Here is an 18,804-nt window from a genome sequence, read left to right as displayed (position 1 = left end):
AGCGAGCACAGGCTGGAACAAAAGGCTTAGGGTGTTTTTTTTTTTTCTTTTTTTTTTTTTTCTCTCTTTATTGCAAACCCACTTGGTGCTACTTTAGCAAAGCGAGATGCATTTTTCATACAGCCGCCGCGGCCTGGTTCTGTCAAGCTCCATTTCTTCTCAGAAGCTCTTTAAAGGGGAAAAAATTAGAAGCCGCGGCTCGCCAATTGCTCCGAGTTGGTGGGTTATTTTTTTTGACCCCCCCCCCCTCCCTCCCCGATTATTATTATTATTTTAAAAATCTGTTTAATTATGCCTGGACCCACCGACGTGCGGAGCGCTGCACAGAGGCTCGCTGGAGCCGGGCTCCCCATGGCTGGGTCCCTCTTTGTTTTAATAAAACATGCTTTTTTTCCATCGCCCTCCACTGAACTTTGCCGGCTCGGGGGGAATAAGGGATCGGAGCTGGAGGGAAATCGATTAAAAATGAGTAGCTGGGATTTCCGAAGCTGCACCAGGGGGAAAAAAAATAAAAAAGGAAAAGAAAAAGAGGGGGGGGAAATTGAAAGAAAAAGGGAAAAAAAAACCAGCTCGGGAAAAGAGGAGGAGGGGAAGAGAAAAGCCTTACATGGTCTCTGTCTCGGGAGCTTCGGGGCTGCCCCGGAGCCCGTGCGATGTGCCCAGCCCGGGGCCCTGCTCCCGCTGCCGGCCGCGCACTTTCCGCGCACTTTGCGCGGTTTTGCTTTGCCCTGCAGCCCCCGAGCGCAGCCCGCCTGCCTGCGGCGTTGTGGGAAAGGAGCATCGGGAAGGGCGGGGGGGGGCACGGCCGGTGCTGGGAATGATCTTCGGCTCCAGAGGTGCGGACCCGGAGTCCCTTCGCTTTTTGTCCTTTTAAATTATATATGGTGTATGTATAAATTGCCCACCACTAGCAGGGAAGATCATTTTCTCTCCCGCCTCCCCCCCCCCCCCTTCCCACTCCCAATTTTCCTCTACATTTAAAGGAGAATTGCCATTTTATTTTTATTTTAAAGGTTTTTACGTATTGTTGCAGGGAGAAGGAGAACTCATTTCAGACCATTCTCGTGTACTTAAAAACAATATTGTCTCCATATGGTTGGCCTTTCAAAATTGAATCCTCTTCTTTGAAACATGCGAGAGATATTTTTTTTAAGCTGCTAAAACTCTAAACTCCTTAAGAACAAAAAAAAACTAACAGATAATTCAAACGCTTTTATCTTTTTTTTTTTTTTTCCTCCTGCTTTGAAACTTTTGCCATTCCTGATGGAGCCTTTAAAGCTCCATCAAAATACTGCCTTTAAAACCCGCCGTTGTTACTCGCATCGGATGTAAGCCGTATTTTTTAAGCTCGGTTTTCTCTGCTGGTGCAGTTTTACTCGCGTTAGGGCTTTGCTCGCTTCAGCCCCGAGCGCAACCCGCGTCCCCAAGCCTGTACGCAGGTTACCTTGTACGCTACCTGGGCCGATGGATTTACTTGCACTTTTATTTTCCAGTCGTCTCGTCCATCCGACGCTGCTTGTCTTGCAACTGTTCGGGCCGGGGGTGTTGGGTTTGGGGACGAATAAACGTTTTTTTTTTTTTTTTTTTTTATTCCCCCAGAAAGGTCGCGCTTCGCAGGGGTGCAGGGAGTTGGGTTTTCTTAGAAAATGGGGTCACACAAACGGCATCACGTTTCGGGGGCATTTGCCTGGTGGCAACCAAGCTTCTTCTCCAGGGGCTTCCACCTCCCTGGGAGGACCGGGGAGGCTTGGAGCCTCCTCGGCCTCAGCGAGCCCGGCCTCGGCCCGGCGGCTGGGAGGCTCTCAGGGCCGGGGGGAGGCTCTGCCACCCTCCCGGGGGGGGGAGACCCCAAATCCTCGGCCACTCGTGCCATGAGTCCCTCGGTCCCCGGCCAGGTGCCCCCACGCAGCCCCCCGGTGCGCTCTGCCATCGGGCTGCGGGAGAGAGGCTGTTTACCTTTTTCCAAAAGATGCATTTAATAATACCGCCTCCCCTCTCCCCCTCCCCCCCCCCCCCCAAATCCTATCATCCCTTGCGGGCTGCGATAATAAATAAAAGTCTTTATTTCTCCCCCTCCTAAAGTTAAAGGGCCTCGTTCCCTTCCCCGGGCGGCTGGAAGTGAGTTGCGGGTTCGCCCACCAGCCCCGCAAACGCCGGGCTCCGTGCATGTGAATTTCTATATTTATATATATCTATTTTATTAAACGTCAGCCTTGACTTGTGCGCCTCTTATCTCTGCTCTCTCCCCGATGTGTGCCTGCAGTGGGGGATTCGGTGAAGGAAGCTCGTAACATGGCGGATAGCGAGGAAGGCTTTGGGCTCCCCACCACGCCGGCTGACTCGGAGGCCAAGGAGCTGCAGGCTGACGCCAAGCAGGACACGCAGCTGGGGGCCCCCAGCAAGCCCCCCACCTCTCCCCAGGCAGCCTTCACCCAGCAGGTAAGGACCCGGCCTCAGCCAGCCTCCCCTTTGCTTTTTATTTTTTTCCCTTTTCTTCGCATTTTTCCCCTCAGCTCTGGGCAGCGAGGAGTCCTTTTAGGCCCCACGGGAGAGAAAATTCCCACCTGGTTGTCGGAAACTTTATTTTTTTTTTTTCTCTGCTTTCCCATTATCCGGGGCCGTGGTCAGGCGCTGAACGAATGGTGAACGTGTTCGTGGGGTGCGTGGGGGGGGGGGGGGGGGGGGGGGCACGGGAGGAAAACCCACCCGAAACATGCACCCCCTCCTGCACTGACACGCACGGTCCCACGCGTCCACACCTGGGTGTGCAAATGCCCCCTGAGGCCATGTGCACGGATTTCTACGTCCCACGGACTCCCGTGCCTCTCAGCGTGACATTTACACGCAGACGAGCTCCCACCCCACGGCCGGGCGCGCACTTACACTGCTCTGCCCGCACCCACGCACCCGAATGGGGGGTCACGCGTGGGCACCCCAGCAGCCACCAGGGGCTAGGCACCCCCGGCGGTCCCCCTCGCACCCCCCCACAAGCCCTCGCCCCCCCCCGGGGCTCTGCGTGGTGCTGGGACACGCGTGGACTCCCCCGGGGGCACACCGGCCGCTGCTCCCCGCATTGCCGAGGAGGGGGCTGGGGGCATCGGGGGGTGGGGGGGGTGAGGAGAGGTTTCACCACCGACCTCTCCCGCGTGTTCCTCGTGGGTAAATCCTCACCGGGAGACCTCACGCTCAGTGCCTGCTCGGCCTTCGGCCTTCCTTTTTATTTAGGAGGGGGAAATGTGCTTGGTTTAGGGTGTGGGGGGGAACAGCTGGGTATTGCTCCCCACTCCCAGCGCACCGAGGATCCTGCCCCGGGGCTCCCTTTGCTCAGCACCACCGGGGTCCCCCTCGGCCTCCCCCCGGCTCTGCAAACCAAACTCCGGCTTCCCCCCGGGGTTTGGGTGCTCCGAGGCTCCCCGGCCGGGTAACCCGGCTCTGCCTCCCTCCCTTGCAGGGCATGGAAGGAATCAAAGTGTTTTTGCACGAGCGGGAGCTGTGGCTGAAATTTCACGAAGTGGGGACAGAGATGATCATAACAAAGGCTGGAAGGTAAGCAACGAGCATCCAGCAAGCCCCTCGCCCCCCTTTTTGGGGCCGTGGGGCCGGATTCTCCTTGGTTCACGCGTGTTTGCGGGGATGACTTTGCACCGGGCTGCCCCTCCGGGCCTCCCCACGCGTGTTCGCGTGTTCTGTGGGTGCCCAGCCGCTGCTTCCCCGAGCCCCGGGGATGTTCGTGTCTCCCGTGGGAGAGGCCACGGGTCCGTGTCGCGGCCCCGGGACAGCCCGCACAGCATTGCCCGGGCTGCTCGGCTCTGCCCCGGCACTGCCGGGCCCTCCCTGCGAGGATATATTGAGGAGAAATTGTTTCTTCTGGCTCTTTTCTTAACCAGAACAGTTGGATCGTTAATCCCAATTTCAGGCCTTTGGAAGCTTTCCAGGCAAGCGCGAGTTGCAACCACTTGGCCAAAAGCTAACCTTGTTTAGAGAATCTCGCGGGGCGATTTCGTTATTATTATTAATTATTATTATTATTATTATTATTTTTAATTAAAGGAGCAGCCCCGTCCTTCTGCGATTTTGTAATGCCTTCCGCTGTTTCCCGAGGCTTCTTATTTATTACGTGCTCGTTGGGGAGAATATAACCAGAACACCCACGCCACCCCATTTAAAAGTCGAAGCTCCTGTTTATGTACTGATATCGTGGCTGTTTAGACGCAGAGATAGATGTGCCCGCAAATAAATAGCATGCGTATCTAGCTGTGGCCAGATACACATTTCTATACGTGTGTGTTTGTCTGCGTGGGTGTGTAGAAAAATATACAGCCTCGCAAACCCAACTTTATTGGGACTGGGCGTAATCGATTCCATGAGCGGCTGAGTAAACGTGATCCGCAGATATATTTATATGTGTACGCGAAGATATTTGAGGCGATTTAACATTATCCCTAATATTGACGTCCTGGAGGGCTGTTAAACGGAGTGCCTAAGGCAGAAACCCAGGAGCAGTTTCTCCGGTCCCATCAGCAAACTCCTGTCGCGGGGCTCTTCTCGTCGCGATGTTAAATTCAGCGACTTACCTGCCACCGCCTCGGCACAGAAATAGATTTAAAAACAGCTTTAGATTGCGAGGGCACAACAAACCACGCGGAGCCAAACTTTCATTTTGCTCTGTCATCTGGTAGTTGTTGTGGTCTTCCAAAATTTGCCTGAAGAGGGAGGAAAAAAAAAAAACAAAACAGAGCCGGCTGCATAAAGTTTTACAAATAGATTTGTCTCACGGCTCGCCTAGCTTTTGAAGCTCCCTGCAAGCTGAAAATGGCGATTTCTAAAGGAAAAACGGCGGTGCGGGAGCTGGGGACAGCCGGTGGCTCGGCGCCGGCTCCGCTCGGGGGTGCGGGGACTTCGCGAAAAAGCGGTTTATTTTTCCCAAAAAGCAGCTCACGAAGGGAGACAGACACGAACCACCTTGCAGAAATTTCAAACAAATATCTCCACGGCTAGGAACCTCGTCTGGAGAGCAATAAAATAGACATTTACAGCGCGGGGTCTTTAGGGGAGAGAGCACGCTTCACCGGGGTAGATATGGGATAGTTTTACTTATTTATATAATTCCTTCTGTTTATTGTTGGAGAAGCCCGGGATCTTGTTGGTCAGGTGTTTTCGATGAAGTTACAGATCGTCGTTCGGGTGGAGTTTGGTTTCTTCACCCTCAAAACGCTAAGGCTAACCCCCCACTTTGTCCGTTACTGCCCTTTTTTCTCCCCCTTCGGCTTTTTACTGTGAATTTAAAAACCAGCCCAGATGCCCTATCGCAGAGATAAGAGCCCAAGCCTTGGAGAGGAGTGCAGTATTTTTAGAGGTGTGGGGTTTTTTGTTTATGCGTGGTTTAAGTCAAGGGATACGTTTTCATCTGCTTTATTTTTAAATATTTGGAAAGCTCAAACTAAAATAACATCGGTGTTTTAAGTCTCTGCCTCGCAGTAATGGAAAATATTTCGAGAAACCCCTGTCCTCAGCGTGTATCTGAATGTTTCCAAGTATTTGTCAGGTGTGTTTGCTGATGTCTTTGTATGCGCACAGATTCGGTGTTACACCTGAGCGCCTGTATTTTTTCCATATCTGAACACAGAACCGTTGATACACACGGAGGCTTGTTGAAATATACGTATTTGAAATACGCACATTTACAGAAATATATTTTTACTTTCTTTTTTTTGGCAAATCTCCCCTGCTGTTCCAACACTTTAAACAAACAGGAAAGTAACTTGCTTCCAAAAGATCTCACGACCGGATTAGTTTATTTTATTTTATTTTTTTTTAAAGGAGTATCGAAGTATTGGCGAAATAGGTGATAATAAAGATAGGAATACACGAGCAGGTAAACAAATAAAGCTGCCAGGCTCGGAACTACGGCTCAGCCGAGAGCCCGCCCGGCTCCCACGCCCCAGCCCGGCTGCAGGGGCCACCCCAGAGCACGGCATCGCCCCTTTCTCAAATGCCCCCTCCCCGGGCTCGTCCTCGCAAACACACTCACAAAATCACCTTGAGAAACTTTCCCTTCTCTCCTTTTTATACTGATGTACTTATTTCTTTTTACAGGCGCATGTTCCCCAGTTACAAAGTGAAGGTCACTGGACTTAATCCAAAAACTAAGTACATACTGTTGATGGATATTGTACCAGCGGATGACCACAGATACAAATTTGCAGATAATAAATGGTACGCAAGCCCGGGGGGAAGGGGACGGAGGGTTGCTTCATGTCGGGAAACCTGGGCAGCACGGGCTGGGAGATGCTCGCGAACCGGCGGCGAGCACCTCTTGTCGGTGCTGGGGCTTCGGGTTGCTCCTCAGGAGAGGAAAGTAAAAATAAATAAATAAAAATAAACAAGGAAAAAAAAAAGGAAAAGGAAAAAAAAGTTGCAATTAGCTAACAATACCTGCAATCCCGTTTAACGATGGGGACTGTTGGCTATTGTGGAGCGGATGGTTTAATTGTAATTAAATATCTGCGGGCGGGGAAACGGTGAAGGATGGGTACGCCGCGGTTGCTCTGCTCCTGGCTGGGGTGTAGGTAATTAGGAAGGGGGAAGGATGGGGTTAAACGGGGAAACAGCGATCTGGGACGGGAAAAGTGCCAAAGCTCTCAATTAATTCTCCGCGCCGTGCGTGTGTCTGTAAATGTCTTTTCTCCCGAAGACCGCCCGGCTGCCTCTGAAACCCGGGGCCACCTGCGCGGTGCTGGGACACCCAAGGGTGTGGGTGCCTCCGCCGGAGCTCAGTGTCCCTGTCCCACGCAGGTCCGTGACGGGGAAGGCAGAGCCGGCCATGCCCGGCCGCCTCTACGTGCACCCCGACTCCCCCGCCACCGGAGCGCACTGGATGCGGCAGCTGGTGTCCTTCCAGAAGCTCAAACTCACCAACAACCACCTCGACCCCTTCGGACATGTGAGTCCCCCCACGGTGGTTTGGGGTCGGGAGATGCGGGTTCCCACCGGGGAGGGCGGCCGGCAACCCACGCGTGCTCCCGTGGGTGTCCCCACGCGTGGCATCCCCCCAGAGCCACGAAGGTCACGGTCCGAACCCTTTGTCTTGGTGGGGTGTTATTTTCTGCCTTTTTGGGGTGGGATGAACCCCAGTGATCGGCACCCCCAGAAATTCCATAAATTATTAAAAAAAAAAGAAAAAAGAAAAAAAAAGTATTTCGCAGCGCTGCGTGGGAATTGATTACAGACCCCAGGGCCCGGCTTAATTGACTGTTTAGCTACCTGGTTTTAACCTCATGGGGAGTCTCCGAGCGGTAAAATCTGCTCGCTGCCTCCGCGAATTTGGCTAACAGGTAAAATCTATCAGGCGTAATTATTCGAGGAAATAGGACCTAAAGCCATGCGGATCCCTCGATCCAAAGAAAAAAAAAAAAAAGGCAACAATAATTAAAGACAATAAAAAAGGAGAAAAAAACATCCCGCAAGAGCTTCTTGGACATAAAAAGGGCTTTGCTAGACCCAAGGGACCGTGAAAGCTTGTGTGAATTCTGCAGCCAGAAACAGCTCGCCTTCGAAAGTCTCCAAAGATACGTGTTTCTCTGAGCGAGTGTATATGTGCATGCATGAATAATATATGTATATAATTATATATATAATTACTTAAGCGGGTATCCGAATCCAGATCCCACCACCCCCTTCCAAGAGCGTATTTTTCTCCAGTCTCATTTCAACACTTCAGTTTCATTTTTTCCCCAAGCTTTTTTTTTTTTTTTTTTCCCTCTTTTTTCGCTTTTTTTCATGTTAAATCTTGTGTTCTTAAACACGCCCACGTGGGGGCTGAGAAGCGGCCGGCGGAGCCCTCAGCCCACCCCAATGCCGAGCATCCTTTGCCTAGCCCCCGTTCCGTCTCCAGGCGGGGGGTGTTTTAATTTATTTTATTTCATTTTATTGTGTTTTATTGCCTTTACCGTGGGACTTGGGGAGAGGCGCTTTGCGAGCGCTGCTTTCCAGGGCCCAGGACGTGCCAGGAAATGGGTGGGGAGCTCGGGGGGCACCTCTCCCACCCCCGGGACGGTTTTTTCTTTTCGGGGGGGGGGGGGGGGGGCTTTTTATTTTTTGGCGGTGTATGTGGAGGGGGAAGGCATCCCCCCGCTGCGAGCAGGCGGCTCTGGGGAAAAGTCCCTGCAAGCAACGCCAAAGCTCTTGGGGGGGGGACGACAAAAGGGACTTCAGAGGCGGAGCTGCACCGGGAGCCTCTCAATTAGCGTCGCGGTAATGAAATTAAAACCCATTAGATCGTTCACCGTTGATGTCTGCGGCTTTCCCGGATGTCAAAGCAATTTGCTTAAACCCCCGGGACGGGGGAGGCGGCGAGGCCGTCGGGGCCCGGCGTCGGGGCGCGCTGCGTCTCGCTGTCGCCAGTGTCCCCCCCTCCCCAAACCCCCCCGCCACCGCCCCAGAGATTAACCCGGTACCGAGGAGGGGCCGCTTTTTATCTCCGAAACAGCGCTTCCCTCCCTGCCACCCTCCTGTCCTCGTCCTGTGGGGGTGGCAGGGTTGGGGGGGGTCACTAAATCACCCCCTTGCTTCTCTCCCCATATCTTGTAGGGTTGCTGGGGAGGGGGGCTGAGATACCCGTGCTGCCGTGGTGGGGGCTGTGGGGGTAGGAACAGCCCCCACTGGCTGTGGCAACACATATTAGGGTTCCTGGGTGGGGGGGGAACACAGCAGCGCAACCCAGGGCTTCAGGGCGGGCAGCAGGTAAGGACTCAACTTGCCCTGCAGCCACAAAGGAATGCTGCTTGGGGGGGGAGGGGGTTGGCCAAAAAAAAAAAAAAGCCCCTGATGGGCTCTTTTGGCTGTGGCATGGCTGCTTTTCTGGGGAGAGATGCCCCCAGCACAAGTAATATCCGTGCTGGGGGGGGGGGGGGGGGGCTGAAGAGGAGAAGCTTTTGGGGAGGAAAAAAGCTTTCTTGAGAGGGCCTGCTGGTCCCTCTCTTCTCCTCTCCATGTCTGTGGGCTGGGGACTGCATGGCGTTGTGCCCCCTCCATTCCCACGGGATGTCCTCTCCTTCTCCCCATGCCCAGATCATCCTCAACTCCATGCACAAGTACCAGCCCCGGCTGCACATCGTGAAGGCCGACGAGAACAATGGCTTCGGCTCCAAGAACACTGCCTTCTGCACCCACGTCTTCCCCGAGACAGCCTTCATCGCCGTCACCTCCTACCAAAACCACAAGGTGAGGGGCTGGGCTGGCCTTCGTGCCAGGCAAACTGTGTCTCCTCTTCTTCTCTGCCTCCTGCCACAACTCCTTTTGAGGCCCTCTGCTCCCCTTCTTCTTTGCTCCCTTCCTTCTCCCTGCACGCCCTCCTCATCCCTCGGGTTTTGTCCCGTCCCCTGTTATTCCTGGCGACGCACACAAAGCATCCAAAGACTTTAGGGCGAGCCGAGGGGGAATGAGCTCAACAGGATGGTTTGCTCAGAGAGGAGACGACCAACCGAGGAAGTTGGCTTTATCTCCTTTCCCCCCATCGGTCAAAGGCTCTCGTAATCTGGCGCTGGAGAAGGGAGCCGGGCGCTCCCCTCGGCGGCCAGGGGGCCCTGATAACCCGGGCTGGCTGCGCTTCGTCCCTTTGTTCGGGGCCGGCTCCTTCCCCGCCGGCCGAGGGCTGCGGGGTTGGCAGCAAGACCCTGGCAGGAAGGGAGGCTCTGTGCCTGCAGTCGCTTGCTCCTGCCCCAACAAAACAAAGCAAAATATGCGAAGATGTGGCCATCTGGGGCTGTCCCATGGTGCCTCCGCATGGTTTCCCCTAATGGTGTAGAAAGCAGGGCTTTTACTTGTCCTTACAGGCAGGTAGGATAGCTCCCTTATGCTTGACATAGTGAATTATGTGATTATTATTTTTTTTTTAATGGAGAAAGGTCATTTAACACCCTGGATGCTTTCCTGGAGATGTAACAGGGAAGCTCCTAAACGTGCATGAAATGGTCGCGTTTCCTCCGTCTGCCGGTTGGCCGGGGAGCCGTGGGGAGCAGAGGTAGGCTGGAGAAGAAAGAGTGTTTCACCGTAGCTAGGGAGAAAAGAAAATACTTCCCTGCCCTTTAAAATAGGAGCTGTTGGCACGACCAGGAGAGGCAAACTGAATCCAAGTTGAGCCCTCGCCAAATTATGCCTTAAATTATAACTCCGCTGTGGATGCTATAAAATCAAGTTTAACTTCTGCTTGATGGATTCGGAGAAAGAATATAATATTAATAGAACTGGGAGTTAATAAAACAGGACACACTGCTTGCTTTAAATGCATTTCCCTAGGAGAAAACAGACCTGAAGTTAACTGCTTTCCTTTGAAGAAAAATAGGACTGTTTTGTAGAGAAAAAAAAAAAGAGCATGCAAATAAAACAAAGCGAAGCAAAAACATGTAAGCACAGTAGTTTGGGAAAACTGCCATATTAGGAGGAGCAGGAATATTTGATTGTAAATCAACAACATCTGGTTGATAAGAAATGACATCTGCATATCCGTCTCTGTCAAAACACACGCACTGACGAGCGCATGAATCCCTACAGACACACACGCGCTCGCATCCCAGCAGACACATGCACACGCACACACACAGACACCACTACATATTTTACACACCCCCTACACATTTTACACACACTTGCATCCCTCCATCCCCGACATGTGCATTCCTCCTCTTGCAGCACCGAATTGCTTGGGGGAGCGAGTAAAAGCGAGGCCGTAGCCCCAAGATAAAGCCCCAATTGAGAAAGATACGGCCATAAAAATAAACCAGGGAATGATCTACCCTAAATGGCATCTCCCTCCAGGGAAGGGAATAAAATCTGCAGCTTGCCCCAGTGTGGGTGAAGCTCAGCACCGGTGCGCAGCTGATGCTGTTGTCGGCACAGTGGCACAGGAGGGGTGATGGCCGTGGGGGGTTGTCCACAGGCAGAAACCCCAGCACGGCTTTCACAGCTGAGATGGGATTTTTTTGTGCAAAGCACATTTTCAGGTTGCAGTGGGGACTGCTTCCCATTGCCATCAGTGGTCGCAGGCTGTCTGTCTGTACAGAGCTCCCCAGGGAGGGTCTGTCCGTCCATCCATCCCCACATCTCGTTGTCTGTGCACTACCTATTTATTCCCATTTACAGCTCCCACTTCTACCCATCACCTGGAGAACACTCTTCACACACATCCTCTTATCCACACAGTTTTTATACTCTGAAGCATTTTATACACGCAGCTTTTATTCACTGACATGTTTTACTCGCATATATACACAATAATCTATACATACCCATGTTTTAGGTTTCAAGAGCTATGTTATATGTGAATTATATCACAGTATTAATTGTATGACTTGCCCATAAGTGTGTTTGAGTCTATGCTTACACAGCTTATAGAAATACCTGCCCGATTTCAGATCAGTCAATTTATTTCAATAGCACAGCTGCAATCCCCATACAGGGCTTGTACTTATTTCCCCTGATATTTTAGGCAGCCTGCAAAGACATTTAAGCCCACTGGGCTCTCCCCTACCCCAGCCCTGCTCCCCAAACGGAGGGTTAAGCTACGAAGAAAGTTTTTGTAAAGTTTTCAGTGTGCTTGTCAGCAGCTCGGTCGGCCACCTCCCCCCTCTCTGCAGCCCTGAGAAAAGACCCCAGAAATATGGAGGTGTTAAAATAGGTCACATGCGCATTTCATTTCCTTGCCATTTACACAATGGGTGCTTGCAATCAGGTTGATTCCCAAATATTAACTTCCCCCCCCAGTTAAGTACCGTTTCGCTGTAGCTTAAATCATTGTGTTACTAGCTCATATTTATTAGGTACTAGCTCTCTACTTAGGACCAGGAAATGAACCCTAATAGACAGAAATAATTAAGGTTCTGCCCTCTTGAGGTTTCTTTCAAAAGCAAGAATTCACAACAATTATTCTCATTAATTTTTACAACCTACTTTTCCCTGTTAGCTGGACTTGGGCTTTATATTGTTTTTCCCCCCTTAGGATATCCGGTTTTATGCTGATTTTTTTTTTTTTTTTACCCCCTAAGTTATTTAACATTCTTGGTAGCCCAAATTCTTTTCAGGAAACATCAGCCCTAGCTGGGATGCTGTGGACACCATAGTGATGCTTAGAGCCTGAAGACAGGTCGGGTGCATTCCCAAGTAGCTGGTGGGCAATGATGACTTTTAGCCTTTCTGCTCCAAGCGCGTGGCCCTTTGTTGCTCTGTTGACAGGACATTGTAGATGTAGGTGCTGCAGGGCACAGGCAGGTCTTTGGGCTCAGGATTTGTTGCTTTGGGAGATGACTTCTCCTTGGCTTTGGTCGCAGGTGGCCGCATCCATCGCTTTGGTCCGTCAGAGGCCATGAACATGGGGGCCTGGCTGGCATCCCGCGGGGTGATGGGCACGTCTCCTCTTTGTCACCAGCATTTTGGGTAGCTCTTGGTGGCTTGGGGACCTTCCTGGTGGCCTGAGCTCTTCCCCTCTCACTGAGCCCCGTGGGGGCTCTTTGCATCCCTGTTCTCAAAGGTTTGGTGGGAAAATGCTTCCATCAGGAGACCTTGTTGCTTTCACAGCCCCTCTCTGAGCTGCTGCTTTGCCTCTTGGTCCCAGTCTTGTCCCTGTCTGTCCAGCAGCTCCAGGACAGGGTGTTGAGCCCACTCCTGGCCCCTTTGGGTCCCTGAATCCAGGCCCCCTCCCCAGGCTGAACATGGGCACCTTGCCTCTCTCCACTCTGGCCCTTCCCCACCTCCTCCCCACCAGGCACTGTGCAGGGTCTGTCTCTGCTCGCCCTCCCAGTTCAGCCAACAGCCTTCTCAATGGGCCCTTCTGTCTCACACCAGTAACTCCGACCAGCCACTGGCTCCCAGTCCCTCCCATTTCCTTCACTGGCTTCTGGGTTCGGCATCCTCCCCCCTGCCAGCAGCCTCCCCCTTCCCCTGGCCTTTCCCTTGGGCTCCGAGCCCCCGTTCCCCATCCAGCTCCTCCACGTGGCCCAGCCAGATGTCCGTAGGCTCAGCAGCCACCTTGTCTTCATCCAGTTCTTTTCCTTCCCACTGCCCTGGCTTGGCTTCCTTCTCCTCCACGCTGACTTGGTTTCCACCTGGGGTATATGAGAGCGCAGAAGAAAAAGCCTCTGTGCTTTCAAGCTGGAGGCCCGGCCTCCCAGTTGCTCCGAGCACAGTGGCTGCAGGGCCATGGTCACCTGCAGGTAGTTTTCCAAAATGCCCAGCTTTTAGGATAGCTTCGGGATAGCCTCCAGGAGAGCCCCGGGGGGCAGAGCTGTATGTTTTCCCTTGGCTGCAGTGCTCAGAAAGCAAGGATCAGGTTTGGCTGATAGGAAAATAAGTCCATAAAAAGGAGGCCAGAGCAGACACCTGGTGTGGAACGTTTCAGTCCTAACTAAGTTTTGCAGAGTTATAAGCAATTGAAAAAAACTTATCAGTATTAATTGATAGTTTTAACCATGGCCATAGCAATATTTATGAGTCTGTAGAGACATGTACTTGTATAAATACTTGGATGTGCAAAGAAAAAAAAGTAAAGAAAGCATGTTTCTTCAATCTAACTAGATGTAAGGCTAAATTTTATCATGCTGGAGCGAAAGATGCCGTTGGAAACGTCTCAGCAGACGTGTTTTGTGGTCAGTTAGCCCAGAGAAAGGCGCGTGGAGGAGCGGCACTGAGATTTCATTGGGAACTGTCGCTTCCTGTTAAAGTGAAGATGAACCCATGGGTCAGACAAGCACTGAGAAGTGTAAATCAGGAAGGCTTCGCTGGGGAAAGCTCTCTTTTCAGGAGGATCTGCAGCAGCGTTAGCAGTCAGTGGTCAGAAGCTAACTTTGCCATCACTTTCTTGCAGTAACAAATTAATAAACAAAGCCCTACAGTTTTATTGAATCTATGCTATATAATTTACCCCCGGGTGTTCTGTCTTAATGACCTTGCAGGACGTGGTATTTTTTTTATTTTTAATGATGTAATTGTCATTTGACTTTCTGACAGCTTTTTGCCCCCATCCCCAGTGAGTTACAGTCAATTAAACAGAGTTTTGCTGTGGCAAAGTTGATCCAGAAGAAGGTAATTTCCACCCATTCGTTTGCTTTTCCACCTCTCGAATAGTTTGTAAGTCAGACAAAAAGAAGCCAAACAAAATACCTTCTGCAGGGCTGTTTTCTAAAGCAGAGATTCACCAGGTTGCTCGTTAATTTCTGTTTGTTGCGTGCATTTTTTCTATAACTGGCTTGGACTTGGTGCTAGGGTTGGTACCCCGGGTTATCACCTAGAGAAGCTGCTCTGAAAGCTCCCGCTGAAATCCATCTGAAGCACACTGAAGAGCTCAGGCCTAACTTAAAGCCTTCTTAGAACCATGGTTTCTGATACCTTCAAGGTAGCAGATCCTGAATTTTAGGCTGTTTAAAGTTTGCTGTGCTTCACTTGGGGCTTTCTGCTACCAACACAAGTTAATCCCATTGTTTCTAAGAGTGCTCCCAATGAGAGTTAGGGGACTTCTCCTAAAGAAACATGTTCACAAGATCAAGGTCACTTACAATATTTTGTCTGACGTTTGTGGGTGACTAAAGGCTTGATTCATCAAACAGGCTATTTAACCAAGGTGCTTACATAAAGGGCCAACATGTTGATGTCTCCTCCTTCAGTTAGCGGAGAGTTTGGGACCCGCGAAAGCGATGCTGCCCACCCCAGGGCCCGCGTGCCCTCTGGCAGTGTCCATCTTCCTCCATCCCTTCCAGCAGGAATGCCGGGAGACTAGTGCAGGCGCCTTGGTTAAAATGCCTACGGTCGGGTTGGGATGAATCTGGCCCTTTGTACAGCGGTGTGCCCGTGCCAATACTGTAAATCCTCACTCCGTGAAGGACTTCACTTATGCAAGCAAATATTGCCATTGGGATCAGCAAGTGAGGACAACTTGTACATTTTGTGCGCTTCAGAATGCAGATTAAATAGCACAAGCATTCAACGTTTGAATAATACGTATTATTCATTATAAAAGAGCCACCACCTTGACATTGAAAAATGATAGGCAGTTTCTTTGCAAAATACAAAGCTGGTTGTCTAATTATTCAGGGCTTTTAATTATAAAATTTGTCCCGGTTTTACTGCTAGAAAACATCTCAAATGGCGTATTGGTCCGAAAATATTGTTTGTTCACCCTTCTCTTTGAAATCTGGAATATGTGACCAAAAAAAAACAATGTCTGTTTGTGTACTCAGATTCTGATTTAATGGGAACACCCATGGGGACAAGCACGTGTGGGTGACGGGGGCCGTGTGTGAGATTTGGGGCTGAATTAGGCAAAAAGGGCAAGTAAACGAACGGCCTACGGAAAAAAATATGCTAAAAGATGAGAAAACAGCAAAATAATCTGGTTGTGCAGACACCTGGCAAGGTCTGCTGTTGACACGAGGCGAGCCAGACTTTTCTCTTTGAATTTTGGTGAAGGGATGGGTCCGGCTGGTGAACACGAGCCTCTCTCTGTTCTCCAGCCATCCACCTCGGGCTCTTTCCTTCCCGTTGGCACCGCTGTCAGTGGGACGGCAGGACCGTGATCCCAGCAGAGGCGGTGAGAGCGTGAAGTCCCTCCGGGGGCAAACATGGGGCTGTGTCCCCTCCCGAGCACTTGCTGAGGGCTCGGACTGCCGGGCTGTGATGGAGAAAGGGAAGAAGGGGAACTGCTGCCTAAATATTAAAAGTAAGCTGTATGGGATTTTGCACAGAGACCACTCCTCTCCTCTCATCCTAAGGCTGGGGTCCCTGATTTCTGCCCCCAGCTGTGTGTTGTGGACAAATTTGTTTCCTATACCTGCGAATTTATGGCTGTGTTTCTGCTGGATGAGCCAGAGCTTGAGCTGCCCTTGCTTTGCCATGCCAGCCCTGGGGCAGCAGCTGGCATGAGGCTGGCACTTGGGGCAGTGCAGCTAGGTCACACCTGGTCCAGCCTCATGGGTAAGGTACCTTACCCTGGGTAAGGGTACCTTCTCCTTAGCAGCTGCTTTAAATGTTTAATTTAGATATTGCAAGAGGACCAAAGTTGGGTGCTTGAGGAGGATTCAAACTAGCAATCTTTAGACAATGAAGGTAGCAAAGTAGTCCCCCTTAAATCCTTCTAAATTGGGAGAGAAATATTCCCCCATGGCAGATGGTCAGAAGTGGAGTTGCCCTCCAAGTGCCTCGGGTGGTTAGTCCCTGCAGTGCCTCCAGGTGTGGGGGCTGGGTGGGGAAGAAAATCAGCTGCAGAGCACCTGCAATCCAGGTAACTGCTCTGAAATACAGCAAGGGTGAGCCTGGCAGCCTGAGGGAGGCTCCAAGGTCTAAGATACGAGGCTTGGGTTGTGCATTGATGAGCCAATATTTGTTGGTGTCCGTGAGGTTTGGGCAGTGCCACCCTCATTGCTGGTCTTCTGGTCAGCACAGCCCTTTCTATCCCAGCAGCAAAAAGTAAGTAATTTTCCAGCTTTCCTCCAGCGAGAAATATTTGTCTGTGCAGCCCCATATGTTAGGTATGGGCCAAGCCTGAAAGAAGTGAGAGGTTGTTGACAGGTGATATTTTTCCAGCAGACAGATCTAGAGGAAAACCCATCTGGAATGGTCAGTGCCTGAGCTGAAGGATGACTTGAGTTCCTGAAAGCTGTTTTCTCCCCCATCCTTACTGGCTTGGGTTTAATAAACAATATCCCCACTCTCTCGGGCCTTGCCTTGGACTTGAGATGAACCCGTTGCATTTCCTCCCTTTCAGATCACCCAGTTAAAGATTGAGAACAACCCCTTTGCCAAAGGTTTCCGTGGCAGCGACGACATGGAGCTCCACAGGATGTCCAGGATGCAGAGGTAATGCGCGCATTCATCGCGGGGACCCCTCGGGTCTGGGACAACTGTCCAGGCTTCGCTTTGCGTGTCACTTGTGGCTTGAGCTAAGCAAGGACTTAGCAGCAGGCCCTTCTCTGGCACCTGCTTGTGCATTTTAGGACACGCTGGTGAAATAGCAGCAGGATGCGAGGCCAAAATCCAGGACTTCCCGCTCCGAGGTTAATGTCTTAACCATGGAGTTACAGAAGCATGATCTTATGTTGGTTGTCCTTTTGGCCACAGGGACCTCGTATTTCTTTGTCACTTGTCTCCATCTGGAACAACCTTTAGCCTCTCTGTCTGCTGCTGTACATGGGTTTAAACTTGTCTAAAGCAACAGGAGGCTTGGACTAGCTCTGAGAAGCTCTGCTCATCAGGCTTTTGCAGGGGAGCTGGTGGATGTTTTTTCCCAGGTGGCAGTGCTTTGAAGTCAAACCTCCAAGAGCAGGTTTGCTAAGGGTTCTCCTGATGCCTCTGGAGACCTCGGTGCATTGTGCTGGTTGCTGGCTTTCAGAGGATCTTTGGCAGGAGGGGAAACTTTGCCTGGTTGGTTCTGGATGTGTGGAGCAGGAGCATAGACACAGTGGTTTCAGGTTGAAAAAGGAAGGTGTTAGAAAATGTTGGATCTCCAGGGCCAGGTGACTAAAGAGGTCTTTTTTGGATCTCAGTTTTGGATGTAAGTACTTAAGCTGAAACCTATACCTAAAGCCTGTTTTAAAATCCTGTTTCAAGTCCTTTTCTAAATGTCAGGCCCTGCTGGTAATTAACTTCACGTCTTTCACTGAACTTGGAACTCCGTCCATGTGTCAAGTTACTTCCTGGTGCAAATGTTTTGCAGGAACGTTGCCATACCCATGATTATACCTAAGACAGATGTAGAGGCTCAATATAGCATTTTCCATCCAGGAGGGCAGGAGTGACTCAGATCCCTTATTCTCCGGGACCAGCAGAGCTGGCTCTCGGTGTGAGGCTGCAGGGACGTGCGCTGTCACCTTGTGCTGGCATGTGTCCCTCCGTGGCCAGCCCAGGAAGCTGGAGCAGATCTCTCCAGGCTGCAGGTGGTCGCTGCTGCCTGGAGTGCTGATATCAGTACAGATGCAGAAATTTCTTCCCTTTGCTGTATTTAGTGACCTGATTGTGGATCTCAGAGCCTCACAAATCCTGCTGGTGGGCAACAAATAATGCCTGTTATCCTGCAAATGCTTCTACCCCCATCCTCACTCAAATCATCGAATCATTAAGGTTGGAAAAGACCTTCAAGATCATCTGGTCCAACCAAATGGGCAAATACATGCCTACTTACAAATGTTTTAAGGCTCAGATCCAAAAAAGCCAATAAACAAGCAAATATATATATACACATATATATAAATAACACTCTTCTTAATCTAAATCATCTCTGTGGTCTTCTGAATGTGCCTGGTGTTCCCTGCTTGCCTGCCGTTTCCAATGACTGCACAGATGCTGGCATTGCAAGTCAATATTTATTTCTTTATTTTCCTGTGCATTGCCACTTGAAATAGCTTCACCCACCCACCCCCCGGTGCCAGCCCCCTGACCTCTGCTGGAACTCGAGTAACGATGTTCCCAGCACATTTTTGCTGCTAAACTACCCTTTCATTATGGTCGATGGAAAGATTTGAAGGTTTACATTCATCGTGGGGTTTTTGGAGGGAGGAGGCAGAACAGCGAGGACTATTAGAAGGGCTTCATGCCATCTGAAGAGCATGGCACCCAGCCATGCAGAGCTTGTGCTAAAAATTGCTTGGCATTTTTGTGCGGGGCCTGCGGTCAGAGTCAATGATACAGTGAACAGAAGCACTTGGAATATATAAATGCACGTGCTCAGACCTGATGCGGTTGAAAGGGTTAAAATCCCCAGCGTTGACATTGCAGGGTAATTTTTGATGCTCACTTCCTTAATAACTTATCCTCTGTGCACATAGA

The 18,804-nt window shown here is 51.0% G+C and overlaps 1 protein-coding gene across 8 annotated transcripts in view; it reads left to right on the top strand.

The window, feature by feature from the left end:
* The window catches only part of TBX5 (T-box transcription factor 5), a 126,120-nt gene that overhangs the window by 89,558 nt on the left and 17,758 nt on the right, over positions 1–18,804 (top strand). For 4 of the 8 annotated variants that reach the window (XM_080559192.1, XM_080559193.1, XM_080559195.1 and 1 more), the window contains 6 exons: positions 2,264–2,439; positions 3,452–3,546; positions 6,097–6,216; positions 6,796–6,943; positions 9,070–9,222; positions 16,748–16,839. In XM_080559192.1, coding sequence (XP_080415318.1) covers positions 2,293–2,439; positions 3,452–3,546; positions 6,097–6,216; positions 6,796–6,943; positions 9,070–9,222; positions 16,748–16,839 — 755 coding nt within the window. In that variant the 5' untranslated portion in view covers positions 2,264–2,292. Of the gene's footprint in view, positions 1–97; positions 220–2,082; positions 2,169–2,263; positions 2,440–3,451; positions 3,547–4,251; positions 5,546–6,096; positions 6,217–6,795; positions 6,944–9,069; positions 9,223–16,747; positions 16,840–18,804 lie in introns of those variants that run through there. The other 4 variants (XM_080559189.1, XM_080559191.1, XM_080559194.1 and 1 more) reach the window with 4 other exon arrangements.

The sequence above is a fragment of the Anser brachyrhynchus genome, assembly GCF_964034855.1.
Source record: "Anser brachyrhynchus genome assembly, chromosome: 17".
In the NCBI taxonomy this organism is placed as follows: domain Eukaryota; kingdom Metazoa; phylum Chordata; class Aves; order Anseriformes; family Anatidae; genus Anser; species Anser brachyrhynchus.
The sequence above is the reverse complement of the archived record's forward strand: the minus strand, read 5'-3'. Positions and strand labels throughout refer to the sequence as shown.